At 61.9% G+C, this 13,925-nt stretch overlaps 1 protein-coding gene across 2 annotated transcripts in view; it reads right to left on the bottom strand.

The window, feature by feature from the left end:
• Positions 1 to 7: 7 nt before the first annotated feature.
• Positions 8 to 13,925, bottom strand: part of Npas1 (neuronal PAS domain protein 1) — a 14,819-nt gene continuing 901 nt past the window's right edge. The window contains exons 2-12 of one of the 2 annotated variants that reach the window (XM_005413847.2): positions 13,615 to 13,764; positions 12,883 to 13,118; positions 6,498 to 6,571; positions 6,175 to 6,264; positions 4,853 to 5,021; positions 3,671 to 3,786; positions 3,080 to 3,240; positions 2,546 to 2,652; positions 2,072 to 2,219; positions 1,008 to 1,102; positions 8 to 517 (exon numbers count right to left, since the gene is read on the bottom strand). In XM_005413847.2, coding sequence (XP_005413904.2) covers positions 60 to 517; positions 1,008 to 1,102; positions 2,072 to 2,219; positions 2,546 to 2,652; positions 3,080 to 3,240; positions 3,671 to 3,786; positions 4,853 to 5,021; positions 6,175 to 6,264; positions 6,498 to 6,571; positions 12,883 to 13,118; positions 13,615 to 13,724 — 1,764 coding nt within the window. In that variant the 5' untranslated portion in view covers positions 13,725 to 13,764 and the 3' untranslated portion in view covers positions 8 to 59. The remainder of the gene's footprint in view (positions 518 to 1,007; positions 1,103 to 2,071; positions 2,220 to 2,545; positions 2,653 to 3,079; positions 3,241 to 3,670; positions 3,787 to 4,852; positions 5,022 to 6,174; positions 6,265 to 6,497; positions 6,572 to 12,882; positions 13,119 to 13,614; positions 13,765 to 13,925) is intronic. The other variant, XM_005413846.2, reaches the window with a different exon arrangement.

Raw genomic sequence — 13,925 nt, 5'->3', positions numbered from 1 at the left:
TGGACGAGCGGGGCCTGCGCAGGGACACCAGGCAAGGGGCGCAGCTCTAATCCCGGTCCTCAGTCCCCCTTGTGCTGCGCCCTGGGCCCCGCGAGCGCGAGCCCAGGGCAGGGCAGGCCGAGCGCAGGGCAGAGTGCGCCAGGCAGGCGCGGGCACACGAGGCCCAGTTCAGCGGGCGCGTAGCGGATGGCGCCGGGTGTGCAGAGGCCGCGCACCATGGGCGGCAGGAAGCCCGCAGGCAGCAGGGCGGGTGGCAGTGACGGTGGCAGTGGTGGTGGCAGCGGCGGTGGGTCGCGTGGCGGCTCTGGGCCCCATGGCCGCAGCGCACCCCGGATGACCGACGTGAACCCAGGCCGCTTTGCGTGGGGCTGCTCGGCGGCTTCCTCGTCCCCGCTGTCCTCTGAGCCCCTGGCTTCCTGCGCATGCGGCTCCACTTTGATGCGCTTACCCCGGGCCTGGGGGGCGTCATCGTGGTCTGGGGGTGCAGCCTGCTTCCCTTCCGCGGGAGTCCCACTCTCTGGAAGAGGAAGATCAGGAAGGGCTGGTGGTTGGCCCAGGCCTGTTTCCCGGACTGCAGCTGTGCTTGCAGGCAGACTCAGGGTTGTCAGCAACAGGGACTGTCCCCCAGGAAACACTAGGCAGTGGCTGGGAACATTCTTGATTGTCACAGGTAGGGGAAGCTGCCACTGGTATCCAGAAGGTAGAGACCAGGGGGCTGCATAGGACTGGGCCCACAGCCCAGAACTATCAGCCTGAACTGTCAGGTAGGCAGGGATTGAAAAGCCTTGTAAGGCAAGTTCAGATTGGCCTTGAACTCATGGGGATCCTCCTGCCTCAGCCTCCCTAGTGCTGGGATTACAGGTGTGCGCCGCCAAGCTGGTAATGGACTTTTAATTTTAATGTTCATATGCATTAGCCACACAGGTTGGTGGCTTCACAACTGGACCAAGCTCCCAAAGGGCCTTCTGGGGTTACCAGGGACAGTGGGGGCAGGGAGGTGAGCTTACCGGTGGGCTCTGGCACAGGGCTGGGCGCGTCCTTACAGGCTGTGCCGGCTGGGAGCTGGAAGGTGTCCAGAGGTGTCTGGCCACCCTCGGCGTGGCTGGGGAGAAGAGGATGACGTTGAGAGCCATGGGGTCCCAGCCACCCAGCCTCTGGTGTCCCTCCTGTCCCACGTGACGCCGGCAGTAAGCATAGCTCCCTCACTGAGCGCAGGCGCCCCCACACCGACGCTGCCCCATTCCAAAGCTGCTTTCCAGCCCAGCTCAGCTCTCTCCTGAGGCCAGACCCACAGAGCCACTGTCCACCAGGCTGCCACCACCTGAGTTTCCCCAAGATGCCCCGGGCTCACTCACCTCAGCATCTTCCTTCTCAGCTACTGCTCCCCTCAAAGCTCCGCTCTAGGCTCTGCAAAGCCAGAGGCTGGGCAGAAGATACCCTTGTCCCTTTCCTGCAGCCTTGGAGCCTGGCATTTCCCAAGACCTGCCCCAGCCTTCTCCCTGGCCCCCGACCCGTAGCAGCAAGGAGACTCTTTCCAACAAGCAAGACTCCAGCTCTATAGCCTTCCATGGCTCCCCAGTGCCATGGAACAGTCATTTGCAGCCTCTTTTCTCTGGTGACTTTAACCTCCAGCCCTGTACGCTCCCTTTTCTCCTGTAGCCAGCTCAGGCTCTTGGTTCTTTGACTTTGCTGGGCCTCCTGCTGGCAATGCCCTTTCCATGCTGGACTCCAGCTTAGTGACCCTCCTGCCTCAGCCTCCCAGAAAGCTTCGGCTTCTCTCCTTGAGTTGGTCTGCTTTGGGCCTCCATAGGAAGAGCTTCCCTTACCTCCGAGTGGCCCAGAGTCGAGTCCAGACCCTCATGCGGGGCCAGAGGCTGCTGTGAACCTGCCCTGCCTCTCTCAGACACTGTCCTCGCTTCAGTAACTGTCCCTGTCCCCTGCACATCTAGGCCTTTGCTTTCACTTCCTGCTCCCTTCCTGTCCATTTGTCCCATCCCCGGAGGGCACCCGCCCCAAGATGGGGCACAGAGGCTCCTAGCCCTGCAGGAGGGGCAGGGCCTCTGGCTGTCACCTGAGCACGTGGCTGACCCAGAGCACGTGGTGCTCCCCGGGGCTCTTCCCGCTCCCGGCCACGGTGGCTACCGACTGCAGCCACACGAAGCCGCCTGCGCGCTGCAGCCAGCGGTAGTAACCGGTCATCACCTGGCCCTTGTCCAGCACTGGGCCCAGTCCGGCGGCAGAGACAGGAGGGGCCGGGGAGACCAGCGGAGGGGAGGCCGGGGAGGGAGGAGAGGTGCAGGGAGGGAGACAGACAGCGAGTCAGAGGGGGCAGAGCTTGGTGGCCATGGGCTCCGGAGGTTAAGGGCAGGTGACAGAGACCCCACGGCCGCCCCCACGCTGAGCCAGGGCTCAGTGTCCACGGACGTCTTCCAGTGCTGACCAGGCCCCTCGAGCTGTAGGTGCAGCGGGAGGGACCGTGGCCAGCTTGGAAGAAGGACTGCTGGGGACAGGGGCAGCAGGGACGAGTGTCAGAGATGGGCCTCACGGTCCAGGTGGCTTTGGCGGATCCTGGTGGCATCCTGTCCATGCACAAACTGATAGCAGCTGCGGCCCACCAGCTCCGAGGGCCCCAGGTCCATGTGGTCACTGACTCTGGAGGTGACAGGAGAGGGCAAGAGCCTGAGCTGGCTTCGGGGCACCCGGCGCCCAGACCCTTGCTCCACAGCGCTCTGTGCAGCGGGAGTAACAGCGGCCTCCTAGGGCGTCTGTGAGCACGCGCAGGGCCCAGGCACCCCAAAGCTCGGGGCTGGCCAAGTTCATTGTTTAAGTGCCCACTGCCTGGTGCAGGAGAAGCCCCAGGAGAGAGGGGAGATGAGAGACAGGTCGGCACGGGCAGGCCCTGCAGACCCGCAGGGACCCCTGCATGACACAGCCACCTTCCTCGCCTCTTCACCTGCCGCCGGCTCCTCCGCTGCGGCTTCCCATCGCGCAGGGCCTGCAGCCCCATGCTGGCCGTGCCTTCCCAAGCCAAGCTCTCCTGAGTGCCCCCCTCACCTGCCTCAGCCCCCAACCCCAGTACCTGCTCTCACAAGCAAGGATGGTGAGACCCAGGCTGAGGCGGAAGACGATCATGTGTCCGTGTAGAGGCAGCTCTGCCAGAGGGGCTGGGGGCAACGTGTGGCCCAGGGCCACAAGGCCCAGGGCGCGGGCACGCAGGCGCCCTGTCACGTGGATGACCTGCTGGGGGGGCGAGGTTGGTGGAGGAGCAAGGTGGGGTGGGGGTGGGAGGGTCTGGTTTGGGGAAGGTGGAGCCACCGAGGAGGGGCGTGGCTTTGGAAGGCGGGGCCACATGGCCAATGGGCGTGGCCAGTGGAGGCGGGGCCGCACGCTGGTGGGCGTGGCTGGGGAAGCCCGCGGGCGGTGGCGGCATGGTTGGAGGAGGGGCAAGCTGGGCCTGAGGGCAAGGACCACACCAGGCCACCTTGCCAGGCTCTGGGCATCACGTGCAGGCGTGGGGCACAGGGGCCGGCATGTGGCTCCCAGTTCCCAGCCTTGGTTCCCGAAACCACCGCACCCAGTGGAGCCGCCAGTCTGGTTCCCTTGGCCACACTCCCCGGGCTGGGACGGAGCTGGCAGGAACTTTAGAGCTCTCTCAAAGCCGAGCGCCCACCTTGTACCCCGAGGCCTTGACGTGCAGCCCCCTCTTGGTGAGGGTGGATTTCATGCGGACGAAGAAGGAGCGCTCCTGGGCCCGGGCGGAAGGGGGCGCCTCGGCGGGGCTGGCATCTGGGGCGAGGGACGCAGTTACGCAGTTACGCGCTCCGAAGAGGAGAGGAGAAGCCGCCCCCGCGCCCCCGCGCCCCCGCCCGCCCCTGAGCGCGAGCCGGGGTCCCGACGGGGTCCCCGCCACATCCGCCGGCAGACGCATGGAGGCGCCGCTCCCGGCTCTGCTGGCCCACTGACACTTGCGCTAACTTCCTCCCCCGGGTTCGGGGGCCTGTCTGGGCACAGGTCAGTCTCCCCACTGGGACTGTGAGCCCCAGGAGAGGGGAAGGACGGGGCCGTCCTGGTCACCACCCCGTGTCCGCAGCAGCGGGCTTGGGACAGAACAGAGGCTCTGCGCAACACATGAAACTCCCAGATCTGTATTATTCTGCGAGCCCCACCATGTGGTGTAATAGCAGTGCTCACAGACGACCCCGTGCCTCAAACGGTCACAGGCAGCCGAGGGGTTCCGGACCCCTCCCCAGACACTGCTGAAGTCTAGATGGTTTCGATGCTAAGCAAAGCCAATGAAGAAAAACCCTGTCTGCAGAATGGCGAGCCTCGACGGCCCGCAACATTAAACTAGAAGGCGCTGTCATCACTACCACCGCCTCCACCACCAGGGGAGTGGAAATTTCCACTGGGGGGAAGGCTTAGGAGCGCGGGTCCTGGACCAGGTGAACGGGCCACAGCTGTGTGATCCGGGCAGTTAACCTGGCTTCTCCGTGCCACGCCTTGTGTTCTCCTCTAAAATGGGGCAGACTCGCGCTGCGGGATGGGGTCAGGGTCCAGGGCAGGAGTGCGCGTGCAGGCACAGCGCATAGCGGATGCCTGAGAAGCCTGGCCACCGCCACCTCAGCAGCCAGAGGGGTCTTTCTAAGGCTCACATCTTGGGGACCCTGGCATTCTAGGGAGCTCAGGCAATTTTAGGGAGCCAAGTCTTCTCGATTCCGGCTCATCGCACAAAGCCTTGCTTCTCGCAACTCAACGAGAGGGGTTTGTACAAACCTGGCTTCGCTCTGTACAGAGTAACCGGCATCCCCAGTCTACACTCAGGTTTCATACTTTGGGGGACCCTTGGAATTACCGATCTCAGGGGTATCTGCCAGCGAGGAGGAAGAGGAGGAGGAGGAGGACATGGAAGGCGGAGTGGGGGGTCCGGGGGTCGCGGGGGTCCGCAGCCCCAGTTGCTCCAGCACCTCGGAGTGGTCCCCAGGGTGGATGTAGTCGAAGACGCTGCTGCCCGTCAGCTCCACCTGCCGGCGGTGGGAGGGAGTGCAGGGGCGGCTGAGGTGCGCGCGCAGCCACTCAGACTTGCAACCCAGCGTAGGCGCCCATCATGCTAATTTTGTTTTTCATCATTTGCTTGTTTGTTTTTGGTACTAAGGGCTGAACTCACGCCCTTCGCACTGTTCCCCCTACAAACTGCCTTCCTTCCCCTTCCTCTTTGTCCAAATCCCCTTCCTTAGCCGGAAGTGATGGCGCACACCTGTAATCCCAGCAATTGGGAGGCTGAGGCAGGAGGATTGCTAGGAGTTTAAGGCCAGCCTGAACCACAAAGCAAGACCCTGTCTCAAACACGCACACGCAAGTCCCCCGTCCTTTGGGGTCTTCTTTCAGGAATCTCTAACAACTCACCGAAAACTGCTCCCAAGGACCAAGTCACCAAATGCATTGAGTTCTCCCAATTTCTCATTTGCTAAAATGTTTGGGAAAACGATGAAAGGTGAGAGTGATTTGTATGAACGAATCGGCAAGGCCGGGGTGCTGCAGGAGGCCAAAGCCTCTCCCAGTGCTCAGAGGCAGGAGCTGGGGCAGAAACTGCACCCAGAGATAAACCCTCAACCACCATGCAGCGTCTCCCCATAAAAAGTCCTATAAACCAGCTGGGCATGGTAGCGCACACTTGTGATCCCAGCACTTGGGTGGCTGAGGCAGGAGGATATGGAGTTCAACCTGGACAATTAGCAATTTAGTAGACCCTATCTTAAGCAAACAAACAAGTGGACGGATGGATGGACGGATGGTCTGATGACTACATAGCTCAGGTGAAGGTCCTGGGTTCAACCCCCAGGACGGCAAAGAAAACAAAACTTGTAAACTTTTGAAAAAAGAACAAGTGTTGGCAAATATCATGCGTCTTGCCATCCAGTTGTTGACGAACTCATCCTTCAGCTCATTTGCTTTCCTCAGATTGACCTACTACTCTATCAACCTCCTCCACGATTGTGCGCGGTTCCACACGAGCCACCTGGGTGCCATGTGGGGTTCCAGGGAACAGACTTTGGGAACCACAGATCCAGTCCTTTCCCTCCCCCCCATTCCATGCAGGGATGGGAGTACCAGGAGAGAGCAAGGCATGCACCGGCGGGGCGTGTACTAGGAACGGCGGCCCACTGGGGACCTTACCTGTGAGAGACCCAGGTAGATGGAAACGGTTTCGGAGATGTACAGGAATTTTCCTTCCTGGTTCAAGGCAAACACGAAGCCATCCAGGGACTGCAGTCAGGGAAAACAGGAGGGGCGGAGTAGGGCGGATTCCGCCGGCAGGGGAAGACCGCGTCTGAAGTCTGGGTCTCCGCTAGGGGTGCAGGGAACCGGGGCTGGCAGGCGGCAGGGGGCGCGCGAGCGTTCGCCTTGGGGTCCCCTCGCGACGCAGTGCATAGGTGAAAGAGGACGCAGTTCCGCGCGTGGCCACCAGGTGGCAGTAGAGAGCGGCGCCGGGGCCTCACCTGCAGGATGTGTCCTCCCAGGTGCTGCTCGAAGATCTCGGTGACCAGCGCCGCGGGGCCCCGGCGGCCGGGGGCTGCGGGCAGAGGGAAGGGTGCGCGGGCCGGTTGGTCTGGCGGACCCAGCCCCGGGCGACCCCGAGGAGCTGCTCTACAGACCTCCCGCGTCCCTCCAGGCCTGTGGCCACCTTGGAGTCCCGGGGTGTGGGGAGGGCCTGAGGTGCGGGGTCCAGGGACAGAGTGACTAAGATGCAGACACAGAGGAGGGCGCAGAGGGCTGCCCACAGGCTGCCTGAGCCCTGCTGTCCCTGTCCTATGCTGGGGACACAGCAGGCACTAGCACAATTCAGCTCCGCCGCCTGGCTCCGGGCCCAGGGTAGGTGAGCACCAAGTAAGAAACGAACACACACAGAATTAGTCTGCGTCCGGGGTCGTGAAGGTCAGGTAGCATGAAAGAGACTGACAGCCTGCAGCCTGTAATTCAACACTTGGGAGGCTGAGGCAGGAGGATCGCTATGAGTTTGAGGCCAGCCTGAACTACATAGCAAGACTCTGTCTCAAAAGCAAAACAAAAACCCCAACTAAATAAATACACAAACAGCTGGGGAAGTCGTTCAGTGTGAAGATCTTGGGTTCAGTTTAGTACCCACCCCCAAAAAGGGGGGAAAAGGCAAACACTGATAAACAACTTTGAATGAACATTTTTCCAAAGAAGACATGCAAACAGCCAATAAGCACAGCCAGGGGGCTGGGGATTTAGCTCAGCGGCACAGCGCCTCCCTGGCGAGCGCAAGGTCGTGAGTTCGGTTCCCAGTACCGGCAACCGGCAACCACGCCCCCCCAAAAAACCCCAATAAACACAGCGACAGATGCTCAACCTCACCAGTCACCAGGGACCTGCAAATCCCAACCACAGTGAGCTGCCGCCTAACACCCACTGCGATGGCCATGGATGGGGAAAAAAGACACACTAGTGCCGACGCGGATGCAGCAGAGAATCACATCCTCACTGGCTCCTGGGGGCGGGCAGGGTGCCGACTGCAGCCGCTGCAGAAGAGGGGTGTTTAGTCACCAAGTAAACACGGGGCCAGCACGGGAACCTGTGAGGCCACTGCACAGCGGGAGAGACAGGCTGGGCACAAACGCAGGCCCCTGCACATGGCGCAGACAGGACCGCGCATCCGAAGGTGGGAATGAAGCCCAGCGGCCCTCAGCACACCAGTAGATGGGTCGTGGAACCCAGCACCCTTCGGCCAGAAAAAGGAAGGAAGCGCTGGGGTGCAGCTCAGTGGGGGAGCGGGGCTCAGTGAGCAGGAGGCTTTGGGTTCCAGCCCCACCAAGAAAGGGATTGGGGGGGATGAAGCTGGGCCCCATGGCACAAGCTGTCATCTCAGCACTCTGGGAAACGAGGCAGGAGGACTGTAAGGCATTGGGTTCAGTCCCCAGTGTTTTTTTTGTTTTTTTTTTTCTTTTTTGAGACAAGGTCTCACTATGCAGTTCAGGCTGGCCTTGAGCTCACTTTGTAGCCCAGGCTGGTCTCAAACTCACAACGATCCTCCTGCCTCAGCCTCCCTAGAGCTGGGATTACAGGCGTGCGTCACCACGCCTGGCCCCAGTGTATTTTTGTGTGTGTGTGGGTAGCAGGAATCGAACTCAGGACCTCGTGCTTGCCAGGCAGGCACTGTGCCGCCGAGCTACATCCCCAGCCCCCTTCAGTCCCCAGTATCAAAAAACAGCACTGCCTTATATATGAACTGTCCAGGACTGAGACCTATCACTATAGTGGGAATGAGGGGCAGCTGCTTGTCAGGCGTGGGGACTTTCTGGGGTGACAGAAATGCTCTGGAACTAGAGAGCAGTGACAGGCTAAATGCCACTGATTTGCACTTTAAAATGGCAAATCTCAGCCAGGCCTGGTGGTGCACACCTGTAATCCCAGCACTCAGGAGGCTGAGGCAGGAGGATTGTCATAAATTGGAGGTCAGCCTGGGCTATATAAGCAAGTTCAAGGCCAGCCTAGACTGCAGAGTAAGATTCTCTTTCCCTTTCTCTCTCTCTCTCTCTCAAAAAAAAGAGCAAAATGGCCACTCTTGTTCATTTTGGACTTTGCACAGAGCTATATCCCCAGCCCTTTTTTTTTTTTTTTTTTTTTTTTTTGTAAAGACAATATCTTGATAAGTCACTAAAATGCCCAGGCTCAAAATTGAGCTCTTCCTTCCTCAGCCTCCCAGGGTGCTGGGGTTACAGGCCTGCACCAATATGATTGGCTTAAAGTGGGCAGTTTTCCCTCAGTGATGTTTTTAAAGATAGGGATAGAGACACATACACACAGAGAAGCCGGCAGAGGCAAAGACAGAGGAGTAGGGCGTGCAGACAGAGCTCGCAAAGGAGACAGAAGGCGGCACAGGCCCGCGCCCTCTCAGGAGGTTGGCAGGGACAAGGGGGTCAAGGAGCCTGACTGCAGCCGGGACCCCGCCCAGTGCCCCCGACCCTGCAGAGGACCCTCCCCCCAGGGAGATCGGGTGCTCTGGGAGGCCGAAAAAGGACTCAGACTTCAGGATCCCAGAGCGCCTGCTTCCTGCAGGTCCGAGCGAGCAAGCTGAGGTCAAGCTCCAGCACTGCCCTGCCCTACCCAGCCCAGCCCGGCTCTCCGTGCCTCAGTTTGCCCCTCTGTAAAGCGGGTTTGCAAGGAGCTCCAGTCAGCTCAGCAGACAAGGGCCCAGTTGCGAAGCCAGGGAACAGGTTAAGAGAGCGGCTGCAATTGTCAGAAACAGACCTCAAAACGCCAGGCCAGCCCCGCGCCTCCGCCTCCAGGAGCAGCCCCCCACTTCCTCCCGGCTGTCCCGGCCTCTCCTCTCCTCGCATGAGCTGCGGGAACAATAACTGAGGGGGCTGAGGGGGACCCCTCCCCCGAGATGCAGCTCCAGCCAGCCCGGTGACAGGCGGGAACAATGCTGCCTGCTAATTGTCGCAATTTTCCCCTGTCATTTTTGCTAATTCCTTCATTTTCCTCTCCCAGGATCAGCCCGGGTCAGACTGAGCTGCCGCAATTAACAGCATTAATGGGCTCGGCGGGCTGGGGTGCGGGGCCTGCTGCTCCCCACTCGCCGTCCCGTCCCGCGTGGCAGGGACCCGGCTGTACCTACGATTGTGGACGGCTGCGCCCGCAACTCCCAGCTCCTCCCCCGGGGCACCCTCTCTGCGTCCCCCAAATCCACCCCGCCCAGATCCCCCGGTGCCCGGTTCACTCAGGCACCTGAGGACCCGCCCCAGGGCTCAGGGGAGGGGGGGGGGAGGCGGGGCGGGGCGTCCCCTGCGGCGGCCTCTGCCGTCCCCAGCCCCGCCCGCGGTCTGACCCCGGGCGCAGTGAGATCAGAAGGCGACGCCCCAGCACACAGTAGGCGCCTAATCCCTGAATCCTGCTTCGGCCTTCGAGACTACCCACTGCGACTCAGGAGGGCACCATGCACACACCCGCTCGCCTTGGCCCCTTTACCTCCCGCACAGCAGGGTCACCAGCAAGCCCTAGGGGCCGAGGTGTCCCCATCGCCACCGCTGCCAGCTCCGGCCTGGCCGCAGCCTGGTCTGGCTGCCCCTCCCCGAATCCCCTCCCTGGGGCCGTCACTGGCCATGTCCCCGCCATGCCATGCGGCCCTGCACGCTGCCCCGCTGACCTCTGCCCCCAACTCCTGCAGACTCCAGGTCTCCAGGCCGCGGCTGCACCCAGTTAGAGGCCCCACCGGCCCCAGGGCCTTTGCATAGGCCGCACCCTCTCGTTCACCCCCAGAGGAATCTCAGCTCACAGGTCACTCCCTCCGAGGGCGGTGCCCGATCTGGGATCTGAGACGTCACCTGACCCGGGTCCACACTCCCCCAGCAGCTATTTCCGGAGCTCAGGCTCCATTCGAAGTTCAAGAGGAAGGAGTGGGCGGGGAGAGACGCGGGCAACAAGGGCAGTAACTGGCTGGCAGAAGACGTGAACGCCTAGGGAAGCAAGCAGGGGAGGAGCCGGTGGGGGGCGAAGAGGCCTGGTGCTCTCGGCGGGGACACGCTTGTCAGAGTGGGACTGAGGCTGGGGCTGGAGGGCCGGCTGGGGGCGGTGGGCAGGGGGAGGGGTTTGTAGGGCGCTCGGGGGCCCCGCCCTGAGGGGCAGGGACTCTGACAGTGCTAGTGCGCGGGGAAGGTGTGGGACGGGAAGCCGCCGGGAGATGGAATCTGCCTCCTCGCAAACTTGGGGGCCTAGGGCTGGACTTGAGCAGGTATTGACCTGCTTAGCGGGTGGGTGGGTACTGAGGCCCAGAGGGACCCGAGACCTAGGCTTGGGCGCATCCCTGCAGGCCGGAGACCGCGTGTGACCTCAGGCAAAGAGCTTCTCCCGCTGGGCATCAGCTTTCCGAGTCTGGACGGGAACCGAGCAGTCCTTCCCTCTGGAATGTCTGCACACACCCAGCGGTGCTTGTGTAAAGCGCCGGGCATAGTGTCTGAGGGGCTGGAACACCCACTGCTCCTTTTAATTTTTCAGTACTAGGGATTGAATCCGGGGCCTTCACACTGAGCTATATCCCCAAACGCTTTTAATGTTTCTATTTTGAGGCAGGGTCTTGCTAAGTCACTAAGGCTCCCAGGCTGGGCTTGCATATGCAACCCTCCTGCCTCAGCGTCCCAGAGTGCTGGGATTCCAGGCATGCACCACCACTCCTGGTCTATATTGTAACTCTTATGGCTGAGAACACTGGGGAACCCTCCCTTGCAGACCAGTCTTTTGGGGAGCCCGTAGGACTGGAGGTGTTCCCTCCTTCAATTTCCCAATTTGAGGATCCGCAGGTCCTTGCAGATAGGTATCCTGCGTGTCCTGGCGGACACGCGGGGCTGGCTAAGGTGGCCGAGTGTCACCAGCAGCCCAGCTAGGTAAGGGGGTAGGCGCTGGACGTCCCGGGGCTCCCACGGCGCCCCTCCCCAGCTCGGGGACAATAGACAAGATGTTTATCCCCCGCGGCGCACGTGTTGTTCGGGTAATGGCAGTAATCAGCGGCGCTAATGCGGCATTCTCTCCGCGCCAGTCAATTCGCCTAATTACCGCCTGCGAGGCCGGATTATTTAAATTTAAATGGTGATTTATTGCAGGCTTAATCAATGCTATTTTCTCTCCCCCTCCCCTCCCCTGGGACAGGGCAGGAGGGGAATTGGAACCCCTCCAACCCCACCCTGAGGACATCCTCTCCCTGCGCTGGGGACGGCCGGGGGCGCCGGGTGCCCCGTCCCTGTCGCCTGCGACCGGGATGGACACTTGCACAGGGAGACACCAAGTAGAAGCAATAACAGTGACAATCGCACGTGCAGGTGTCAGGGGTCCAGTCTGAGCGCCGAGGAAACCAGAGGGCCCCGCTGCCCTGTGAGCGCCCGTGCCCTGCCCGGCACAGATGCCCCTGTCCTGTCGCCGCACTGTCCTGGCCACTAGCAGGGCCGCCGCTCCAGGGCAGGGAGTGTGGTGTGTTTCCTGCCGGATCCCGAGCTATCGGACCGCGCCAGACGCAGTCGCGGACCCCAGCGGTTTCGCGAGGTGACCAGGCACCGGGTGACTCTGAGCTCGGCCAAGGTCGCCTGTGCTCAGTCCCCCGGGGGAGGTCACGAAGCTGGCGCGTGGCCGAGGCCGCGCACATCCCGGGAGCCTTTCCAAAGCCCCCGTATTTTCCTCTGCTCTCTCTCCCGCACCCCTAAACGGGGATTCCACAATCCAACATCCTTGCGATCCCTCTGAGGCCGCGAAGTCCTGAGTGCGGTGTCTCTCTCCCTTTAGAGAGTGGGCCCGGCGTGGTAGTGCACGCCTGTCTTCCTAGCGCCTGGGAGGCTGAGGCAGGAGGGTAGCTGTGAGATGTTTTGTTGTTGTTTGTTTTTTGAGACAGGGTCTAGCTGTGCAGTTTAGCTGGCCTTGAACTCTCTGTGTAGCCCAGGTTGGCCTTGAACTTGCGGCAATCCTGCCTCTGCCTCCCGGGTGCTGGGGTAGGGCTTAACAGGTGTTCGCCACCAAGCCGTTCTCTGTGAGTTTGAGGTCAGCCTGGACTACACAGAGTCCCAGTTTCAGAGAATCAAAATTTAAACCAAAATCTGAATTTTGTTAGTGAGAGGGAGGCCTGAGCGGGCTCTGTCCAGCTCCCCTTGCAGCTTTTTCATTTGTGATAACAATGATTTATCTTTCCCAGTAAAATAGTAGCACTTCCCTGTGGTCTGATCCCTGCTGTTGCTGGGGAACCGAACAGTCACGAAATCTCCCCAGTCTCTCGTGCCCATTTCACAGATGAGTAAACTGAGCGCCGGAAAGCAGCCACCACCCTTAGCTACACACAGCTCCCGCAGCTGGCGGGGCTGGGTGCCGCGCATGCGCACTCACCGAGCCCGGCCGGGGACCCCAGGACCCGCAGCCCCCAGGGCGGCGCCCCGAGCGCGGCGAAGCGGCGCAGGCGGAGGTAGGTGACGCTGAGGCGCACGATGGATGCCTTGTCCAGCTGGCTGGAGATGGCTCCGGGCAGCGGGAGCAGCTTGGACAGCTCGAAGAACTCCAGGTTTTCCTTCCCGCGCCGCGAGCGCGCCGCGTTGCGAGACTTCTCCTTACGCTGCGCCTGCAGGCTGGGCGGGTGGCGCGGAGGAAGCGTCGCGGGCGGGCAGAGCTCCGGGGCCCGGTGACGCGGGGGACGGGGCGCTGCGGGTGTTTCCGACGCCCCGGAGATAGGGGCAGATCTGAGGACGATTCTACCCCCGCAGGCCGGGAGGACAGAACCTGGGCTGTGGGTTTGTCCTCCTTGGGTTAGGAATAGAGGGTGAATTCTTTGTTGTTGTTGAGACAGGGTCTCGCTACGTAGTTCAGCCTGTTCTTGAACTCCAGGCAATCCTCCTGTCTCAGCCTCCCGAGAGCCGGGATGACAGGCGTGCGCTACCACGCCCGGCTTGCGGAATGGCTGGTTGAATCCCGCTCGAGGGGTCCGAGGGGACCAGCATCTGGACAGGTCAGAGTGGGAATTCCCAGCCCAGGGGAGGGGCAGCAATTCGGGGGGGGGTGCCTTCTCCTCCCCAGGGACGGGGACCGAACCGCGGGGTCCCCACGTGGGAGAGGGACCGTGCTCACCAGGGCCCGGGCGGGGCCTTGACCATCAGCCCGGGCAGAAAGTCCCACGGGACGCCGGCGCCGCGGCCGGTCCCGCGCTTGACCTCGCCGCCGGGAAACGGGGCCGCCATCTCCGGGACCCGGTCAGGCGGGCTCGGGGACCCGCGACTCCTGCAGCGGGGAGGAGTCCGGGCCGGCGCTCAGTGCCTCGGGGAGACCTTCTGGGGAAACTGAGGCCCCTGTGGGGCCCAGGAGTCCAGCGAGGAGTAGGGCTGGTCGTGCCTCAGTGTCCCCTTGCCGGGGCTGGGCGCCGAGGCACCGCTGGCTCCAGC

This window comes from Chinchilla lanigera, unplaced genomic scaffold, assembly GCF_000276665.1.
Source record: "Chinchilla lanigera isolate Chin_1 unplaced genomic scaffold, ChiLan1.0 scaffold00173, whole genome shotgun sequence".
In the NCBI taxonomy this organism is placed as follows: domain Eukaryota; kingdom Metazoa; phylum Chordata; class Mammalia; order Rodentia; family Chinchillidae; genus Chinchilla; species Chinchilla lanigera.
The sequence above is the reverse complement of the archived record's forward strand: the minus strand, read 5'-3'. Positions and strand labels throughout refer to the sequence as shown.